The 21,179-nt window shown below is 40.4% G+C and overlaps 1 protein-coding gene and 1 long non-coding RNA gene across 3 annotated transcripts in view; one reads left to right on the plus strand and one right to left on the minus strand.

The window, feature by feature from the left end:
• Positions 1 to 21,179, minus strand: part of cecr2 (CECR2 histone acetyl-lysine reader) — a 41,329-nt gene that overhangs the window by 9,781 nt on the left and 10,369 nt on the right. Inside the window, exons 2-14 of one of the 2 annotated variants that reach the window (XM_077515900.1) lie at positions 17,035 to 17,129; positions 9,503 to 9,686; positions 8,470 to 8,597; positions 6,674 to 6,732; positions 6,399 to 6,562; positions 4,669 to 4,755; positions 3,800 to 3,950; positions 2,144 to 2,273; positions 2,032 to 2,069; positions 1,860 to 1,951; positions 1,629 to 1,755; positions 724 to 1,079; positions 521 to 652 (exon numbers count right to left, since the gene is read on the minus strand). In XM_077515900.1, coding sequence (XP_077372026.1) covers positions 521 to 652; positions 724 to 1,079; positions 1,629 to 1,755; positions 1,860 to 1,951; positions 2,032 to 2,069; positions 2,144 to 2,273; positions 3,800 to 3,950; positions 4,669 to 4,755; positions 6,399 to 6,562; positions 6,674 to 6,732; positions 8,470 to 8,597; positions 9,503 to 9,686; positions 17,035 to 17,129 — 1,743 coding nt within the window. The remainder of the gene's footprint in view (positions 1 to 520; positions 653 to 723; positions 1,080 to 1,628; positions 1,756 to 1,859; positions 1,952 to 2,031; positions 2,070 to 2,143; positions 2,274 to 3,799; positions 3,951 to 4,668; positions 4,756 to 6,398; positions 6,563 to 6,673; positions 6,733 to 8,469; positions 8,598 to 9,502; positions 9,687 to 17,034; positions 17,130 to 21,179) is intronic. The other variant, XM_077515901.1, reaches the window with a different exon arrangement.
• Positions 3,092 to 4,844, plus strand: LOC144015681 (uncharacterized). The gene is made up of 2 exons (XR_013282784.1): positions 3,092 to 3,307; positions 3,596 to 4,844. It is a non-coding gene; the product is annotated as an uncharacterized LOC144015681 (long non-coding RNA).

The following is a 21,179-nucleotide window of genomic DNA, read 5'->3' on the forward strand; positions in this document are numbered from 1 at the left end:
TGAGTGCAAAGTGGGTTGGAACTTCAAACTCATTGTGCAGCGTGTGGCAGCCTTTATGTTCTGGAAAAACAACTGCACAAAAAACGAAAACATCAATTATTAATTTTATTTTTTTTAACTTTTCCTCCCTGGCTCATTTGTTTTAAATTTTTTGTTATTTGTCAAAGTTTATATATTTAAAAGTAATTGTTAAATTGATTAGCAAAAAAATACTGTTACATAACGATGAACATTTATTACATCCAAATAAATAAATAAAATTTGGGGGAAAAAAATAACAAAAATTAAAAAAAAAAAAAAAAGGACAACAAGAGCACAAATGTACCGAAAATTGGTACCGTTGAGTACCGGTATCGATTCCCAGGTACAGAGAACCGGAACAGTATTGGTTCAAATGTGAAAGGTACCCATCTCTAGTATTGTTAATATACAATATACATTTGCCTTGATATGAATGAGCCTACACACTGTGGTGACATTTTCCCCATAAACATAAGTGTACTGTAGTAGGACTTTGTACCTGCATGTTAAAGTTGTGGGGCAAACGATTCGAGCTGGGTTCGCCATGCCTTGGAATGTGACCTGGGTAGGCAAAACGGGGATCCATGCCCATTCTATGAGCATACATGTGAGGACCTTGAGGACGATGTAACTGGCCAGATGAGAAGTTAAAATTGCAGCTTTTGTCAACATTTAGAAATACTGTTATGAATCTAAACATACCTGTTGTCCTGGGTGGTACATGCCACTGATGTCGCCTTGATTTCGGTGTTGATGGCTCTGAGGAAAGCCCCAATGAGAGTGTGGAAGTGGTCTAACTGGTTTGTCAACCTGGTCCTCTGACAGCGTTTGGCCTTTGCCTCCCTGCACACTTCGTTTACGCTGGACCTCTTCGGTGGCCTTGATTAAACTTTCAGGTCCCAAATGTTTACTGCTACGGTTTCTCTTTTTCTCCTTGCGCTCCTTGTTTTCTTTGCTGATGTAGAATTCTTCATCAGTGTCACCATCCTCTGACGGCAAGTGTTTTAATTGGGCCCGGTTAAAACAGCGTTCGAGAGACTGTGCCATCACAGTATAATCTGTGAGGAAACAGACATAAGTGTGGATGCTTAAACATTTCTAACAAAATCCTTTCTTGGTGACCACCTAGACTGACAAAAGAAAGAAAAAACAAAACAAAACAACACAAACATGTAGCCCATTCACCCCAACCACAACCTTTCATCTTTACGAACACAAATACACGGATCCTCCTACATATAGACTGCTCTCAGGCTAGCACTGATCATTCCATTAGGTCGGAGTGCAAATGTTGACCCCTGCTCCTTCTACCCTCTATTCTACCATGGTCCAACATCACCACTCCCACTCACCCCCCATCCCTAGGGAAAATGTTGAGGAGAATGGATAGCTCTAGAAGGGGGCTTATGGGCTGGAATGTTTCTCTGGCACTAAAGGGCTCAGTTCGTCCTGAGCATTGGAGCACTGCTCAATCATTCCTCATTAATCACTGTCAAGGCTGCCCTGGCCCCGAGCCCCATTTCAAAATTGACTACATATTTCTTTTGCGCCATCACACTCAACGCTGATTGACTGCTTAGTGTTTTTGTGGGTATGTTTTCATTTACCACTTTCTTCTCCGTTATACTCAATGCAGTTTTTAAATATGAGCTTGACGTCAGAAATAAACTCCTCCTTTGCAACATATTCTCCATCATTGAGTTTCCTCTCAATTGTAGAAAGATCCATGGGAGTCTAAGAGGAGAGTGGAAAAAGATCTGATTAAAAAAAGATGAATACACTATTTTTGAAGAACTGACAAGTTCTACATTCAAATGATTATTACATTGTTTTTGTACCTGGATTATGTCATGGTAATTAGGGGCATAGGAGTCATCCACAGGTTCTAAGAAAGGCCAAGCATCTTTATGAGCCTTCAAGGCCTCCAGCACTAGGAAGAAAGAGCAGAGGCCAGAGATGACTACATTCATTCAGACGCTGACATTAAGCAGCTTTTCTTGGGAAGTATACCTTTGTATAAACCTGTGTAGTCATCTTCCATGTCAAAGCTGAAAGACAACAAAAGAAACATATTCAAGATGAATGCAAATTACTCATTTGAAATTTTAGAAAAGGTTCATACAGTTCTTTAGTGGTTCGTGTTCTGAGGACTGGTGAAGAAGGCTCTAAATTCAGTAGTTCTGGTGGAAGGTATTTTCCTTCAGATAACAGATAGGCCTTTTCCTCTCGCATCTTCCGTCTCCTGGCTCGCTCTGAGAGACAGAGTGGAGGTGAGAGATGAAAATTAGTTTGGGGGATTGGGTGGGGGGGTAATACAAACGGCAATAAGTGTTTTCCAAAAGAAACACTCAGCAACCATCAGCACGCACACAGTTGTGTTTGTGATATCACGTGTAATCACACGAGAGCTCTGCCTCAGAGGACTAGACTCTCGACCGGTGGTGGAAGAGAGTGCTTATGTGTGTGAGTTGCTGTGTTAAGATTATTGAAGCAACCCCTACAATATGACCAACAATGATAAATTCTTCGTTTTTAGCTTTATATGGGGACTGCCAGTGATAAGAAAAAACACAATAAAAATAAAAGATACAGAAAATCCATGTGCGTAGAGTTGATCAAGTGCAAATGCAGAGCAGAGAATGCGCAACATGTGTCATTATTTTCTTTCAACATTAAAGACAGCACCCTGTTGCTTGGATTAAATATGTTCTCACATGTAATGCACACAGAGCAGTCCATGTCTAGAAGTTCATCTATAAAACATTAATGAAGCGGCTCAACTGAAACACAATCAGACACAAGCAGTTCATTAACTTTTGACAAATGACTTAGAGGCAGAGTCATCCTGGTGCTCAATTTTGCCTCTTCCGGTCCGTACCTTACAAAGATAGAAAATAATGTTACTCCATTTTGGCAGATTTTCAAGTTAAAGGTGTATTCAAGGATCTTTTGTCGCTGCGTCTTCCGGGAGGATCATCTTAACGATTGGTTCTCGATCCCATCAATCAATCTGCCGTAACGACGTCGTGCGTGCTCGTCCGTAGCTGCGCATGCCCACTTCGAGTGTTAGGATTATGTAGCCGCTAAGCTTCGGATTCAGCCATTCATCGTTCTAACTCCCCCGACCACACCGCATACTTTGAAAATGGCTGAAAGCCGCAAGAGGACATCAGTCTATGAAGTGTGAGGCAGGCTGCAGAGACCGATGAAGATGATGATGAAGATAAGCTTGCACGTTCGGCGCATTGAACCCCACCCCCCCGCGCGCGGACGAGCAGGAGAGCTGGTAGGATGGTCTGTCACATGAGCATTTTTTATAAAGTGATAAACGGACGTACTTTTCCTTGAATACACCTTTAATAAATCAAACTAGAGTGATGGACATTTGAAAGCATGCCTGGTGCCCCTTGATCTGTTTGTTATAAATATCACACGACAGCCTGCTCGGTGATGATGGCAGGTCACTGATGGAAGAATGCCAATGTGTTGCTTCAATTTTATGTTTGGCATCAGTGTTCATTAAAATGAAGACTCATTCTGTATGTCCCCCATATTATGTTTCATTAAAATGAAGACACCCCCCTACTGCCCAAAGCCAGCTGAGACAGGCTCCAGCACCCCGTGCGACCCTTGTGAGGAATAAGCGGTCAAGAAGATGGATGAATGGATTAAAATGAAGACTGAGGAGGAGGATCCACAAGTAGATGAGCGTCACTTGTGAATCCTTTTTACATACATAAACACTGGTTTCTCTGTTTTTGTGTTCCAATCATCTCACCCTCCACAGCTTTTATCTTTTCAATTTTCTCTCGCTGTCGTTCTTCCTGCTGAAGCCTTTCCACTTCTCGCCGCTGCTCGGCCAGCAAGACCTGCCTGTCCAGCTCTTCATCATTTCTCTTCTCGAACTCAGCTGTGGCATTCACATTGTACTGAATACAAAGAAACAGGAACATCAAAACCTATGGATGTAACGATAACGGAAATATCGCGATATTGCGACATTGAAATTGTCACAATACATCGTCGTCGTCATGTCACGATATTAAAAGTGGAACATCTGTGAAAAAAAAAAAAGTCAGGTTGATTTGCACTTGTGCAGTTCTAGCACACTCTGGTGGCTACTTTTTTAGTGCAGTTTAATTTTCACAAGGCATGTTTTGGCCCTTGTATGTTTAAAATCCATGCTAATGGCCAGAAGATAAAGGGGCACGTAATATGCGTGTGAACCAAGCCAATATTTGGAGGAACTTAATGTGTTGTGCTTGCATTAGAAAGTAAGTGCCTCAATATTAAGTTTCGAGATTGCAGTTTGTTTATATGCATCGCTGTAATGTACAAAAAAAAATGTACAATGTTGTTTTTTTTTTTGTTTTGTTTTGATTTTTAGTATAAGTTCATTAATCTACAATACTGTGACTTTTTGTATCCCCAACTTCCCCAAAATATTGTGATAATTGTCCTATTGTGACCTTCATATGGTGATATCGTATCGTGATGCTTGGATATCGTTACATCCCTATCAGAGCCTGATAGAAATGGTTGCTCTGTTCACAAGTGGACAGTAGGCACAAAAAAAATGACAAAAGCTGAACAAAACTACACAACTCCATTACTGCTGCAACAACTAGAGAGAAAAGCCACACATGCCTTTTCCTCTTGGTTCATGAACGCTGAGAAACGCTGTGATGCACGGAATGGAGTTGGATCCTCAAGCTTCTGTTTCTGCTCGCGCTCCTGAAATAACAGTTAAAAGTTCAAGAGTGCTCTTAACCTGTTTAAACGCAGTTATGAATTTGTGATTAAAGTAACAGATTTGATTGTTAGAGTTTCCCCACAGCGTTTTATTAGGCCGGCGGCCCGCCAGACATTTCAGATAACTTTGCCGTACATCCAACCGGTCTCACAACCGCAGACCACATGTAACCACACCAGCCAGGGATCTTCACACCCAGCATGGTCACCTTCAAGATCATCTGAGACCAGCCATCCAACGGTGAGTACTAGAGTTCAAAATGGTATCCTTCCAATACTAGTGTAGCTCATATACCAACGGAGACAAATTCCTTGTGTGGTTTTACATACTTGCCCAATGATTCTGATGTGATCTGATGCAGACATGTTAAATACAGTATCCCTCCATGTGTCTTGAGCTACTATCACCAGTTCATTCAGGTTCAGTGACAGCAGCCAGGGGCTCATTTATGTCCGGTTAACGGAGAGTGTGAGAACATGTGATAGGCACTGAAGGAGCATTTCTATTAGAAGCCTCAAAGCTGTGAAACATCCACAAAGCCAGTAGTATCGGGGGTTAGCCTCTCTGGTTACCCTCACAGCAGACAGTTTCCATGCATGTCACCGCTCAACTGGGGTTCATAGCACTACGAGTGAGGAGTGTGAAGGGATGGGGGGGGTTCTGTTTGTGGAGTAAGGTGTCCTCCATTACTGTGTTTGATGATTTCTCCCACACCACATCTCTTCTAGAGGCCGGCCAGCTTGTGTTTGTCTTGTCATTTGTTTTGTGAAGCGCTGTGTTGCTTTTGAAGTATGAAAGTTGCTATACAAATAAAGGATCGATGTTAGTGTTTGACTACTGTTAGACTGGTGTTAGACACATGTCCAATGCATTACTTATAAACACTTATTTTTATGCTTGCTTCCTTTTTCTGCCACTCCCTCCCTCTTCCTCCCCTCTTTCGCCCCCTCCCCCTCTCCCCCTCCCCCTTTCCCTCGCCCCCTCTCTCTCCCCCTAACTCCCTCTCTCATAGACAGCTTTTAGATGTCTGTAAGTGCACGTCATAGGAAACCATAGGCTTGACTGGTTTGTGAGTTGACAAGTTTGTCCCACTTCTCAAATGAAATTTGACAAGAGCTGCAAAGGGCGTCTCAATATAGACAGACTTTCAAGGGTCTCTTTAAGAATGTGCATTTGGTTGAAGGTTTCCTTAGTTAACTTGCCTGTGGCTGAGGGTTTTCCTTAGTTACTGTGTATAAATCACCACCGGTTTTGACAAGTGTCACAAAATTATATTTTTTATAGGAAAATGGCAATATTTTCTTAAGTAGAAAATATTGGTGTTGTGTGGTCCAAAGGCCCGTTTATGTTTTTCAAATTACAGGGAATGCCAACACATTTTCTTGATAACTACCAAAACCCCATGTTACAGATATAAATGGAACTTAAATGAATTAAGCCTTTTTGGGCATGTTGTGGTCCCACTGGTTCCTTGCGCTAATTTGATCAATTATTTGCCCTGGAAATTACTTCAATGACATATTTACATTATTCAATTGCCAATTTAACGTTACTGAGTACACACCTTATGAAATGCTGTCATGTGAAGGTGTGAACTAATGGAATTGATTTTCCGGTATCTGACCTTGTGTTCAATCATGCTGCGTATCTCAGGCAGAAAATTCTGGCTGATGACACGGTAGAGATGGCGGTCTTGGGGGGAGAGCTTATCCTTTATGCTTTGTGCCAAGTTAACCCACTGTTCTTCTGTTTCACACACAAGTGACCAGGTGCCTCGCTGACGACCTACTGGAAGTCAAAAATATAAAGGCAGCTGATCCACACACAGGCATTGGTAAAACAGGTGACCAAAAAACAACAAATACATTGCTGTTAATGTACTGCATGTATATATTTTACCTTTAGCAGGAGGTATATCATTTATTCCATTTTCTGTATTCTCTTCACTTTCCGATTCACTAAAAGGACACACAAATATCAAACTTGATCATTCAATGAAGGCACTTAACATTACTGTACTTCAATAATTTCGTGGGTCTTCTCCGGGTACTCCGGTCTCCTCCCACATTCCAAAGACATGCATAGCAGGTTAATTGGGCGCTCAGAGTTGTCCCTTGGTGTGCTTTTGAGTATGGATGGTTGTTCGTCTCTGTGTGCTCTGCGATTGGTTGGCAACCAGTTCAGGGTGTACTCCGCCTACTGCCCAAAGCCAGCTGAGATAGGCTCCAGCAACCCCCGCAACCCTTGTGAGGAATAAGCAGTCAAGAAAATGGATGGATGATGATGATGATAATAATAATAATAATAATAATAAATAAATAAATAAATAATCCGTGTACATCAGGGCGATGACGCTGGAGATGCATGTTCAGGTTGCTCGTGTTTCCTTTAACCCATTTTGGCCGGGAGCGAATTGCTGCAGGATCTTATAACTTTGACCACATAAAAGGGCCATTTTTCAAAAATGTTCCTTGTTCCTACTCCCCCACCCCCCTCCCTCCATTTTTGTATTAATGAATAAAGTCGTCCAGGCCTCGAGTTAGCAATAAAGACACAAATCATTATGCTCCCTCCACTATGCTTCATGGTGGGGATGATATTTTGATGTTGGTGAGCTGTTCCATTTTTCCTCCATACATGACATGACACTGTCTGTTCTTCCCAAACAATTCAACTTTGGTTTCATCAGTCCACAAAATATTTTGCCAGTACTTGTCACTGGACTGACTGACTACTTTGTGAACAATTAACGTGCCACAATGTTGCCACGTTTTTTTGTTTGTTTGTTTTTTTACTCGGCAGTGGCTTCCTCCGTGAAGTCCTCCCATAAACATAATTTTTGGCCAGTGTTACATGTGCACAGAGATTCTGGACTATGCAAGTGATTTCCGTAAGTCTTCAGCAGACACTCTAGGGTTCTTTGTTACATCTCAGAGTATTCTGCGCTGCACTCTTGGCATCATTTTTGGTGGATGGCCACTCTTTGGGGAGGGATGCAACAGTGCCAAACTCTCTCCATTTAGAGACAGTTTCTTTAACTGTGGATTGATGAACATCCAGACATTGAGAGAAGGTTCTGTAACCTCTCTCAGCTTTATGCCAATCAATTATTCATGATCGCAGGTCTTAAGAGGGCTCTTCTAAGCGAGGCATGGTGCACAGCAGGTAATGCTTCTCATCTAGACAAAATTCTTATCAGATGTGTGTTTTAGAGTCAGCATGGCAGCTTTAATTTCAGCCACTCCTCAATGATTGGACACATACCTTTGGGGAATGCCATTAATTGCTCTCAAAGTCTCCGTCGGCAGAAGGTTCATTTACCCTTCTGTCATTGTTTGCATGTTATTCTCATTAAAAGTATGGCAACACAAAGGTTTGGGTAGCTTTAGTTTAAGCAGACAACTGGGTTTTTTTTCATCTGTGTAATTTTGAGGAAGATCAGATGAAAAATTCACCTTCGCTCAGGGTCTTCAATTCTTTTTTTCTTTGGTGGTCTTCCTATTTGCTTTTTCTCTGGTAATGTTAACTCAGGATTTTCACTGTAAGGAAGGTGGCATCAATCGACTATAATTCTTTAAATGCCAAGGTCCCAATATAAACAATTACCAAATACTTATTAACATTACTTTTAACAGTATATTTGTGAACACATTACCTATTCTTGATAAGGTATCAGGAGAATGAGAGGCATATACCTGATTTTCTCCACTTTTCTTGTGAGTAGTTCTTCTTTGTACATACGGGTACCATAAAAATACCAGTAGAGGGCTCCATTTCCATCTTGCCCAAGGGGTTCTACCCTCAGACTGTCTGAATCCAGACCCTGATGGGAGTCAAGGACACCATAAATTACACCATTAATTCGCTCAATTCTAGATACCATTTAGTCTATTCAACCCTTTACAGTTGTGGATCATAATGCTGATGAAATATGCATTGACATTTACGTCAGACTACGACATAGAACCGAATTAAGCATGTTGGAGACAGTATGTTGATAAGGAACATTTTCTACATGCAGACTACTGCCACCTCAAGGATGTCAGATATTTATATTCTTCTGAAGTAGAACTAATGCAAGTTTCAATAAGGATCTTAAGGCTGGTAGAAAGGGGAAAATGAACATGTAATTATTTGACCTTAGATGTCAATATCTATTAAAACACGTGGAGAAAATGGTTGGTACTCCTCCGTTAACTCCGTGTGATAGAAGCTTGAACATTTTTTTTTCACATTATTGAAATCAATAGTGATTTCTTAAATTATTAGTCACCACAAGATGGCATTAATTATTACTGTCAGTTTAAGAATGTTTGCAAACGTAGCAAATGTTGGTTGGTTTTTCCATCAGTTCGTTAAAGGTTGCAAACGGTTGCAAGGACTCACAATTTTTTAACATGATCAAAATTTCTCAGCGATAACAAAAAATGTTTGTGACTATTAAAACTGATTGCAAACATCTGGTAGCTGACTTTGCAACCTTTAATGAACCTTGACACAAAAAACAAAACAAAAAAAACATTTGCTTCATTCATAAACACAAGCCTTTGCTGCTCATATAGTTGGTTAAATTGCTTATTTCTTGTCAGCCAGTTTGATGTAAATGGCCAACATGGCATTTTTAAGAACTTACAACGTACTGCATTAACAGATTGAGTGTAAATTCTGTACGGGTGAAAATGAAATGTAGGTCTTTTAAACAGTATCCTGAAACATGTCGATATGTACCTTCAGTAGATCAAAGACGTCAGCAGCGTCTAGACGGTAATCGCAGAGACGGTGCAGCAATTCAACCTGAGTGCGAGTGGGCAAGTTTTCAAAGGTCTCCTCCCGAAGTGGGTTGGGCTTGCCCTCTTCTAGCTCCCACCTGTAGCTGATGATGTCGTTCAGGTATCTGCTGAATGCCTGGGGACTAAAATGCTGAATTATAAGTATGCAATTTGTTGTACTCTTTTTTTTTTTTTTTCAGCAGATACTCGCTCAACTGCTGTGTAAAGTTGTCCCAGTCACCAATAAGACCTTTTACATTTCTACACAGAAGTCGTACAACACAGATAAAATCAATCCAATGATGCTTTGCTCTGAACAGAACATAGACATAATGCTGCTCTGGTAAATGGTAAATTTCCAAAGCCTTCCAGCATTTTGTGACATAACACTTCCAGTGTTCCAGTTCCAGTTTCTGGTACACAGACATCCCAGGTAGGCCTGCCATGATTAGTCGACTATGTCGACTATCAAAAATGTTGACAATTTATTTAATCATTGGTTAGTCATTTATTTACATACTTGCCAACTGTCCCGAGTCAGGCGGGAGACTCCCACATTTCAACCTATCGCTCATGTAGCTCCTGATTTGTCATTTTTCCTGCTAATCTCCCAATTTTACAGCAAAAACACTATACATTGTGAGGAACAATTGACACATTGTTTGGCAACATGCCACCATGCGGTGAGAGGGTAACATGATGAATTGTCGCGGTATTTGTGAGTTCACAAACTCCAGAGAATACATCTTTTACCGCTCCCGCTGATTTCTACCGATCCGAACCACTGGTGGTTCAGACCAATCACAGAGCAACATTGTGTTTGGGGGCCGGTTATGAAACTGTTACGAAACCAGGAAGCAAGCGCCGGCACAGGGGCTAACAAGCAAACCTAACATGGACGAATGGACGCTTCAATTACTACAATTACTGTTCTTGCAGAATTACTCACCGTTTTCGTGCATTTCTCGCTGGTAAGATGTTCATGCCCCCCCCCTCCCCTCGACAAGAATGAAGACGAAATTTTCACCCATGGCCGTGATTGGTTAAAACGTCATAGTTGTGTATCCCGCCCCAAACACAATGTCACTCTGTGATTGGGCCGAACCCCCAACGGTTCGGAACGGCAGTGATCTGCGGGAGTGGTACAAGATGTATTCTCCGGAGTTTGTGAACTCACAAATACCGTGAGAATTCATCTTGCGAAAGCAAGGTTATGAAGGTATGTGCTTTCATTGTATTTGCTAAATAAATGTGCTTTAAGCAGTTATGTTACATTTCGCAGGGTAAACACTACCTGGCCTGTTTTTATTTCCATTACAGTTGCTATATTTGCACTTTGTTTACATTTCAATTGTGAGGGGAAAAAGGTGGCTTAAAAATTGTTCTGCATAAAAGTGCTATTATTCCGAACCGCCAATCACAAATCTATTGTTCAGTAATTATTACCAAAAATATTGTCACCACAAATTTCTTTGAAATATCGTGAATTAATTTTTAGGCCATATCACCCACCCTTAGCGCATAGCATTAGCCAAAGCAATTTATTCCACAACTAATTGTCACTAAAAAAGTTGAAGTACTAGTGGGACCTTAAAGGCCAAATGTGAAGTAATTTCATAAAATACCATATAGGGTCACAATTGAAGCATTTAAACACTGTCCAACAAATAAAGTATGAAAAAATAATTTATATGTTATATATTTGACAAAATAATCGCTTTTCCGAAGTTCAAGCCTGGCGGGCGACAAACCCGGAAGTGATACGTCACACCGGGAACAGCGATGGCAGCGCTCCATGCAGACGCTATACAAAGCCACTCAAACGTCGATTCAGACAGCGATGTTAGCGATAGGTTGAGCGAAAATGAGGAGAACCAAGTTTTTAAAGAGTTGGAGGAAGAGGAGGAGGTTGGCATTTTATACGTTGGACTTTACATGTACGAGCCAGATGCTAATCAGGATGCTGATAATGCGCCCAGACACCTGACATGGAATGGAGACAAGACCCGTCGAAATTACAAGATGGGTAAGAGATATATATATATATATATATATATATATATATATATATATATATATATATATATATATATATAGGTAGTGGTATTTTTTTATGATTTGAAGATGCCAGCATTTGCACATAATTTTATATTTTTGTCTGGTGACATTTTTTTTTTTTTTAAATAAATCAGACTATGTTCAAAGCAGTTACTCAGTACTTGAGTATTCTTTTCAGCATTTTTTTTTTTTTTTTTTTTTACTTGTACTTGACAGATTTATCAATGACTATTTCTTACTTTTGTACATGATTCCGTCCACGTACTTGTATATTTTGAAACAAATGTTTTCATAAACAGAATTATTGACTGATTGGTATAACAATACACTTGTTCAATAACATTTCTGCTCATGGTGTCATCGCTCAGTATTTTACTTTTTTTTTTTTTTTTTTTTTATATATAAATTTCAGGTGTACTTGTGGTAATTGCCAGCAAATGCCTACAGCTGTAGAATGTGTTTGCTGCCATGAAATTCAAGAAGTAGTGACTATGTCTACAAGGAGAGGAACACTTCAATCAGGTACTGGACTGCATCACTGATCATCCTGGATTCAATGCTGTGTGCCTGAACCTATATGGATTACAGGTGGCATGGATGACCTACAAGCAGCAGTACAAAGGCAAGGCATTTGATGGGCCACAGGATGCCAAGTAGTGATAGACCGATTATCGGTGCCGATATTTGGCATGTTGACCAATATCGGCATCGGCCTTTTTACGAAACTGAAGGCCGATAAAAGCTGGAATCGCACCTAACAGTGAATGCTTGCGAACGCAGCAAATGTTTTATCAGGATTTGCAAGATGTGCACAGACATTTTTTACTTGTTGCAAATACATTTCAAACATATTCAGACAATTTGTCACTGTCTGCGAAGATCTTTTGAACCCTGACGAAAACCCAAAATTAAATGCATTTAATTTTGCATACATTTGTCACTGCTGACACTGGGAAGTCCCAACACTTTCTAATTTATAAAAAATAATAATAATAATAATTACAAAAAAATTAAATTTTAAAATTGTTGAAATTTTGGAAAACTTTATTTACAGTAGGAAACTTTAGAAAAATATTTATTTAGTCACTGCAAACCCCCCCAAAAAATACTAAAAATGCTTAAAAAAAACAAAACACATTTAGAAATTATGGAAAACTTTATTTACAGTAGGAAACTTATTTATTTATTTATTTATTTACTTGCTTAGTTTTGAATTTAGCTTAACACAAGCTGATGACCCTGGAAGTTCCCTACAATTTCTACAATTTCTGTTAGAATTTTTAATTAAACAAAGCTGTCTATTGTTTATATGTTTAAAATTAAAAGACAAGGCAATTTATTTTTTTTATGCTATTATTTTCTCTTTTACTGCAAATGAAAATCGGCTTGAAATATCGGTTATCGGCCTCCTTGACAACTAATAATCGGTATCGGCATCGGCCCTGAAAAAGCCATATCGGTCTATCACTAATGCCAAGTATAGACATATTGCCTCCAGACAATTGGTGCGCTGGTGCTGGAAGTTTCTTGGTCTGGACAACCGTGTTCTGCTCCCAGCATGTTGCAGTGTCTTGTATCAGGGCACATTTTCCACCACCACGAGAAGAGGAGTCAGCTGTATTCAAAGGGTTTCGTGTTTCACAGAGAAATGTTCCAGAACTGTGATTTGTACTGGTTGCATCATAATAAGAATAAACAAATGAGGACAACTTAATACAAGGAATGTGATTCTTTATTTCCTGAGGAATCTCGTATGGTGCTCAGCAATAACATTTGACTTGTCCGGTCTGTTCACTGCTGCTGTAAGAAATTGTGGCTCGACTACCACATCATTCGGTTTTGTACTTATTTGGAACGTCAATCACTTTCATCGCCGATTATCGGGGCCGATATTTGACAAATTGGTACATATCGGTATCGGTCTGTTTTATTAATCTGACGGCCGATATGAGCGATCCATTTAAAACTCCGTCTTTTCGCTTCGAATGCAGCCCAGAGCGTCTCTGTCTGTTATGGAGTCCAACTCCAGCAACGTAACGCCCATAGCAGCATTTGATTGGTTAGCCGTGCAAGAGCCAGAACCAATCAGTAGTGTATGCCGTGTATCACAGTAGCCGGTCACACACGCACCCACAACGCGAGACACATGCTTCGAAGGTAAGTTAAAAGAGAAGAGACTCCGCTGAACTTTTCACCATGATAAGCTAAACACATTATGTTGTGTATTAAATGCACTATATGAATGGAGCTGCATTGCCTTGCATTGAATCCCCGCTAGCTAACAGTGGTGTGTTCAGCTTAGCATGGAGGCTAACACCCAGTAGCTAATTCGCTACTTGAACTACTCAGGGAGGGAATCACACACATTTTCACTTAATTAAGTAAATAATGTTTGTTACAAAGGTTCCAAATATTAACAGTTGTCATTATTATATTGTCTAGTTCCATGTTAAGAGTAGAGTAACGTCATTATATTTACCTCTCGTGACGCACACATTGCATTCTGGGTCACGTCCACTACTTGTTGCATAACGGTTATTATGCAGTTAGATGCCACAGTGACACTAAATAGCGTTTAGTTACTTTATATTGTGTTTATTTGTCGCACTGGTTTGCCATTGTGTGCCTTAAGCTTCGACGTCGATTTGATTGACAGCTCGTTGTGCACCTCGTTAAAGTCCGCTCCGTAACAAATTAAGTGTCTCAAACACCGTTTAACTACATGAACGTGTTCTCTTCCATATGTTTGGCATTAGTAGAAAAGTGCACTAAAGTATAGTGTGCTTATTTGCTCGTTTTGTCTCTCTTTTCACGTCATGTCTGCCGTCAGTTGGGACATTATCCTCTCAATGGATGCCACTAATATGTAACATCTACGGCCGTACACGGCTGCAATTAATGTTCAGTGATGTAATTTCGTTACGTGCATCATACTTTGAATAATGAGCTCATGTTTGGTGTGTTGTATAACTTTCTCGTGTGTTAGTAACTATTCATGTGGACAGCTAAGATAGTGCTTGTTAATGTGAATTAGCAATGTTGCAGCCCAGTTATTATTTAGACAAGTACATCTGTGCCATTAAGTGATACAGTACAGTACAGTAGTGAGAGAATAGTGTGCCCATATACACACACGTGTCTATAAGTGTAAAACACATTAAACAGCAGAAACTGGCAGCGGTCCACCGCAACAATGTCTGTTTAACCAATATTATAACCAAGTTATTTTACTCTACCTTTTTCTGCGTTGATTGGGGCATCCTAAGTGGCAGTAAACTACATGATGAAGTGTCTTTTGACAGTTCTCTTGTAGAGAGGAGTAGCATGATATTGCTGTTCTCGATTTAAGATCCTCAGCTTATCAAAACTGTCTATATGGTAACAATAACAATAATCATAATAAGGTCTACAAGAACTGTATGGTGTTCAGGGATGAATAGTTTTTCGCATGGAATTATTATTTTTTTTGCTGTAGTAATAAGTAATGCCACAGCTGCACAGCAGCAGCATTTTGAATGACAGGGTTCCTCCTATTACTTCAAAATATAAAAATACAACATTTATAGAATAAAACTACAAGTATCCCAAATGCTATAAAAGGTAATGTCACATTGGCCCCACATTTAACTCCACCCTCCACCAACGTCTTATTGCAGATAGAAGGATGTAAAATGAAAAGTGCAGTGAGAATCCATTGTAAAGAACTGTTAGGGTTTGCATTATTCAAAAATTTGGTGCCAACATTTTTAACTTTTACTGCAAATGAATATTGGCTTCAAATATCGGTGATCTGCCTCCTTGACTACCGATAATCGGAATCGGTATCGGCCCTGAACAAAGCATATCGGTCTATCTCTAATGTACATATGACGCGCTGATGGTCAACGTGTTGCGCAATTCACTAGACGCAGCTAATCACACTTTGGGTATGTCAGCCGGCTTGCGACGTCGCTGGCTCAGCCATTTGACGTAGTTATTCATTTGGAGGCCAAGGCATAGCCGATTAATCGTTACCTTTTAGTTCCAAAGCAGAAGAAGAGAACAAGGATTTGGGGTGGGAGTGAGCCATCAATGCAATGTAGAGAAAGAGGACAAAAAAAAACAAACAGTATCTTGAAAAAGCAGTCTGCACTTTTCACACAGCTGTAGGCTCCCCTCCTCACTCACCCCGTCTAGCTCTTCCTTTCTGCCCCTTGTTCTCACCAAAAGCCTCCCTCCCACCTTCCCCCGCTCCGGCAGAGCATTTCACGCGTGCAGATGAAAAAGGCTGCCCTGTGAAAGGCCAGTGGTGAGCAGCCATCCCCAGGATGCCAGCGCCTGTCCAGTCCAATAAAGCAGGTTGTCCTACTGTTACTGGTTGCCTGGGTGGAGAAACTGGCTCATTCTTGCCTGTTTATCAGTTGGCTGATACCACTATGCTTCCTGACAATATTGAGTAGACGGTATTAAATATGGAAACTCCATCAGGGGATTGTGTTGGAGTGATGCTCTTTGCTGCCCACCTTCTTCCATATTTAAGAGTGTATCTATGCTATTTCTATAATTCGAATAAGTATATGATGTAATTTTGCCAAAGACATTGCAACAAACTATGCGGGGTAAATCCTGACTTTTCAACAAGTTACTGATGAACAATTTCTAGCCAAAGCTCAGGTGTTGTCTTGTGAGGTTTGAGAGTTTTCGCAACATTGCTAGCGCTAACTGAAAACCAGCAGCCTACCAAGTACGTTCCCCTTTCAAAGCAGGGAACACAGTGGTGCTACACAGTCCAAATGGCTTCTTTACTATAGCTGTCTGCTCTTTTAACATTGTGTATATTAGCTGCAGTGTGGAACATAATTCATATGTATGTGTGTCTTCTGCATTGCAACCCTGGTTCCCACAGTACAGGGCTTTCCAAATAGGGGCATGCGTTAACCGTCATTACAAGTTTTTGTTGTTGTTGTTAGTGTGTTAAAATAACTAAATTAACTAGATATTAATGCACTAGTTTCAACACCCCAATAATAAGTATAACTAAAAAAAAAGTCACGGATCACCCACATTAGTCATAGCTCTGATTCAGACTTTGCAAGCTTGAACGTGCTGTGCTGCGACTTCAAATGTTACTTCAAATTTGGAGGCTTTCCTTTTAGCTAGATAGTACTTGATCAACAGTACGTAGTATACAACCAACCTTAATATTTTCATATTTTGCTGTCACAAACGACATAGAGACTGTATTTTCAAGGATCGCATGGACACTACAAATGCCTGCAGCGGAACTCTGCGCCTTTCAATTCCAATATTGACTCTCGAACTGGATCATGATTCCCAGCCATCGACGGACCATGACCATGACCATTTCTGAGAACTACCCATATAGTAACGCTTTAGATTATTAGTTACTCAAAAGCCATTAATGCGTTACCACCATCACTGATCGTAACTTACGTAATGTCAGTGCGCTGGTAACATCCCTGCAGCAGACAAGCAATAAGGTCCCCGAGGAAGTTCAAGTCCTGCTCTGTAAGAGCTTTCTCCAATTCCTTGACACACAGCAAAGACATACAATTAGCAATCCATTGTAAAACCACACACACACAAAAGCTCTGTTTTTAAAGCAACACAAAGGAACTTTCAGTTTACGTTGATTATATGGACAAAAGCGGTAATGTTATGCATGAAGGAAGACCACATTTCTCATCATGAGGACAAGTGCAATGTGTTTTTTTTTTTTTTTTTTAAGCTCATTCTAATGTTGATCCTTGACTGTCCTTTTATCTGGGTAGCTTCCCTTTTTCTTTGTCTCCTCAGACAAAACTTTTCAGTTGTTTTGCAGCTTCTGCCGGGAAAGCAGTAATCATGCGTCAACATTCAAATTGACCTCCGTCTTTGTAACAAATAGAGAAAGGGACAAGTGACGTATGACATACAGCAGTCAGCATATTTGTAGTTTTTTGTGTGGCAGTGTTGCTACCATCCTCCTCAAAATTGTTTAGTGCCAGTAAAAATGATACCTGATCCCCTCAGGTAGGGGTGGGCGATAAGACGATATTAGATTGTTAAACGAAACGCGGTGCTCACGATCTGTCATTTCTGTGGAATCGTCTGATCGCGACGCAAAGCATTTCAGCACAAATTTGACTGTCAGCTCATTTTTTTGCCACTGACTGAAGGACAGCGATGTATCTGCTGCCTCCACCGTCTCCGGAGTACCTATGTGACGACCATTCAGTGGTCAACTGTAGCCCACACACTAGGCCCCCGCCCCGCCCCACGCCACCCCACCCCACCCCGCGTCTTCCCACTCTAAAATATGCAGGCTCGTGGTGGAGGAGGCTAAAAGACAGTTTGTTCTGAGAAAGAGAAATTAATCATCCGTATTATGGAACTGTTTTGGCTTCACGACAGATGACAAAGACCAGTCGTAAATCATATGCAAAGTGTGCAAGGAGCGCGTGGAGGCAAGTTACGGCGACACGTATCATACGGCGCATGATATGGATCTGCCAAGTCGTAAGTTTTTACCCCCAACACCGCCATTCCTTGCATGTACGCAGATTGCAGAGAAATAAGTGGTGCAAAAAAAACAAAAAAAAACAAAAAAAACATGAAATTTACCAAATCGTCACAAATGTTGGCCAATATTAGGTCTTTTCAATTTAAAACAATAATAATCGGCTGGAGTTTTGCTGATCAAACATAGTCTCTCTGTACTTAACACTTATGATCAATGGGACTCAAAAGATTTAAGGGCCGATCAGTGGTTTATCTATACAGCATACAAATCACGCGTTCAGCTGTCAAACTGACTACTACAAGCAAGACCAGGCTATTCATAGGAAGTTGGACAAACACTGAAAGTTGTGACAAAACTAATGCCAAAAGGTGTGCCGCATTTTGGTTCTTTTGTATCCTTTGGTTTTTAAAGAACAAGTCATCCTGAAAATATTTCCTCCTCTCGAGCAATGTTCAAACTTTTTTTTTTCCTGAGAGAGGAGGGGGAACATATCCTCTTCTTTGTGGAGTGGCGTAAAGTTCAGTAGTTACCCCACAAGCAAATGAACGTGAAACACATACGAGAAATGTATGAGAAGTTACAATAGGAATCTAGTATAAACATTATCAATGGTTCATAGTTGGACAACATGCTTGCTGGAGAGTTTAATTGGGCTAAGAGCAATATCTATTCTACCCTACAACAAAACATGTTAGGCCAAATATGGAACCCCAAATAGGACGTTTGTGGAACTTTATCTGAACCTGAAAAGGCCATTATCTTGTGCGCGAGTACATGATGTTTTTCCAATGTGACTGGTGCAAAAATGAAATTAACCCATTTATGAGGATAAAAAAAAAAGAAGTACTATACTCCTATGACAAAAGAAACCCAGTATCATGGTGTATCCAGGTACCATGCCTCACCTAATGTTTAAGAAAAAAAAAAAGATCTGCTGTGTTCTTTCAATGTCAAAGGAACACGAAAATGTGGTTTTGAATTGTGTGTTGTAGCGTGTATGTGCCTATTTCTTGACAGAAAAAAAAACAAGACCTTCTGGTGTTTATGTCCGGTTAACGGAGAGTGTGAGAACATGTGATAGGCACTGAAGGAGCATTTCTATTAGCAGCCTCAAAGCTGTGAAACATCCACAAAGCCAGTAGTATCGGGGGTTGGCCTCTCTGGTTACCCTCACAGAAGACAGTTTCCATGCATGTCACCGCTCAACTGGGGTTCATAGCACTACGAGTGAGGAGTGTGAAGGGATGGGGGGGGGTCCTGTTTGTGGAGTAAGGTGTCCTCCATTACTGTGTTTGATGATTTCTCCCACACCACATCTCTTTCTGTTCACACATGGTTCCTGCAAGAATCATCACCTGACAAAACCTCCACCCCCACTCAAAAGTCCATGACAAACATGCATGAAGATTATATAAAGCCTTGTACACACATAGCCGGGTATTTTGAAAACCGAATATTTCTCCCCTCCCTGTGTTGAAAAAAATATATATAAAAAAATTTCCCCGACACTGCTTCGTTTGTTTAAAAAAATACATCAACATAAACACACACAAAAACGGAGAAGTGCGTTTATAATAGGGATGTAATGATAACCAAACATCACAATACGATATCCTGATATGAAGCTCATGATATGATAATTATCACGATATTGTGGGGAGGTTGGCGATATTTAAAAGGTCACAATATTGTAAAAGAAAAAACAAAGAGTTCATTCTAAAAAAAAAAAAAAAAAAAAAAAAAAAAAAAAAAAAAAAAAAAAAAAAAAAAGGCACAACATTGTGCTTTTGTACCAACAATGCATATAATCCACCTAAAATGGTGGTAACACTAACACTATGGTAACCCTTCATATTGAGGCCCTTATAAGTGAAGTGTGCATTAAAGGGCTGTCTGCCAGATTCACTCAGGAAAATGCACTTTTTAAATACAGGATGTACACGCTAACTTTCTCTCAGTCTACACATCTGTGTTTTTCTTAATCTTTTGTGGTAATTTCGTCCTAAACCCCCACCTCCCAGCCTGTATTTTACCATTTTGTGTTTGTTTTGTAAACAGCGGGACGATTCTGTGGAAAGACAGTATTTTCAACCCTCCAGCCAATCGCAGAGCGGGGGATGGCGTGTCGCAAACGGGGCCGGGCGAACATGTCAGCTGCGTGACGTCACTGCTGCGGCAATTTGAAAGCACGCACGGATTATTCTTATTTTTTGTCACACTCACTCACTCACAGGAGCTTACGTGTGTGAGAGTGAGTGAAGAAAAAAAAATCCGTGCGTGGATAACTTCCAAGCATAGAAGGCAGAACCAATTATGCAGCCATTAGGAGCTCATGGTTATTTAATGCACTGTCGCAACCACCTATCGTCGATGCAATACAGAAGTCATGACCTTAGTGAGCAGAACTTCTCACCAAACAAGCTGAGTTGCAAGTATAATTATGCAAAATTAAATACCATATTGATTGACTGTCCATGGACATGCACATTGTTGCTGATGTATACTAATTACATTTAACTTTCATATTAAATTTTACAGGCCTCCCATTTGGAATAACACCTTGTTTGGCTTCATTCACATGACTTCCCTCTTATCTCTGCTTTACAACGGGTCTCAAAGACAAGTGTCTTTGCATCGTTGAAGGAAGTCACGCCCAGACTGGAGACAGAGAGAAGAAACCATGGGGAGCTGTGACAATGGGGCTGGCTGAGATGAACCCTAGTGTATGTGCCCCTATGCCTCCCCCATCTGATGCATGCATTGCTGCCCTCACTTGTGACTTGACTTGTCAGTCATAGCTGGGGGAGGGGCTATAGTTTTTTATCCCCCACAAACACACGCACACACACACCAATGCATGTAAGAGAGTGTATTAAAAAAACACATGCAAACAGTTTCTTGACCTTTCAGGGATGCTTCACACACCGTTTACATGCAGCCAATATTCAAGTTAAGGTTCAAATTCCTTGCATCAAGATTCCTATTCCTTGTGAATAGAACATGTGCAGAACACAAACCAGCAATCCTTACAAACGAGGTATTTTGATTTGTTTATACAATATGATCAATTGTTCGG

The sequence above is a fragment of the Festucalex cinctus genome, chromosome 3 (genome assembly GCF_051991245.1).
Source record: "Festucalex cinctus isolate MCC-2025b chromosome 3, RoL_Fcin_1.0, whole genome shotgun sequence".
Lineage (NCBI taxonomy): Eukaryota > Metazoa > Chordata > Actinopteri > Syngnathiformes > Syngnathidae > Festucalex > Festucalex cinctus.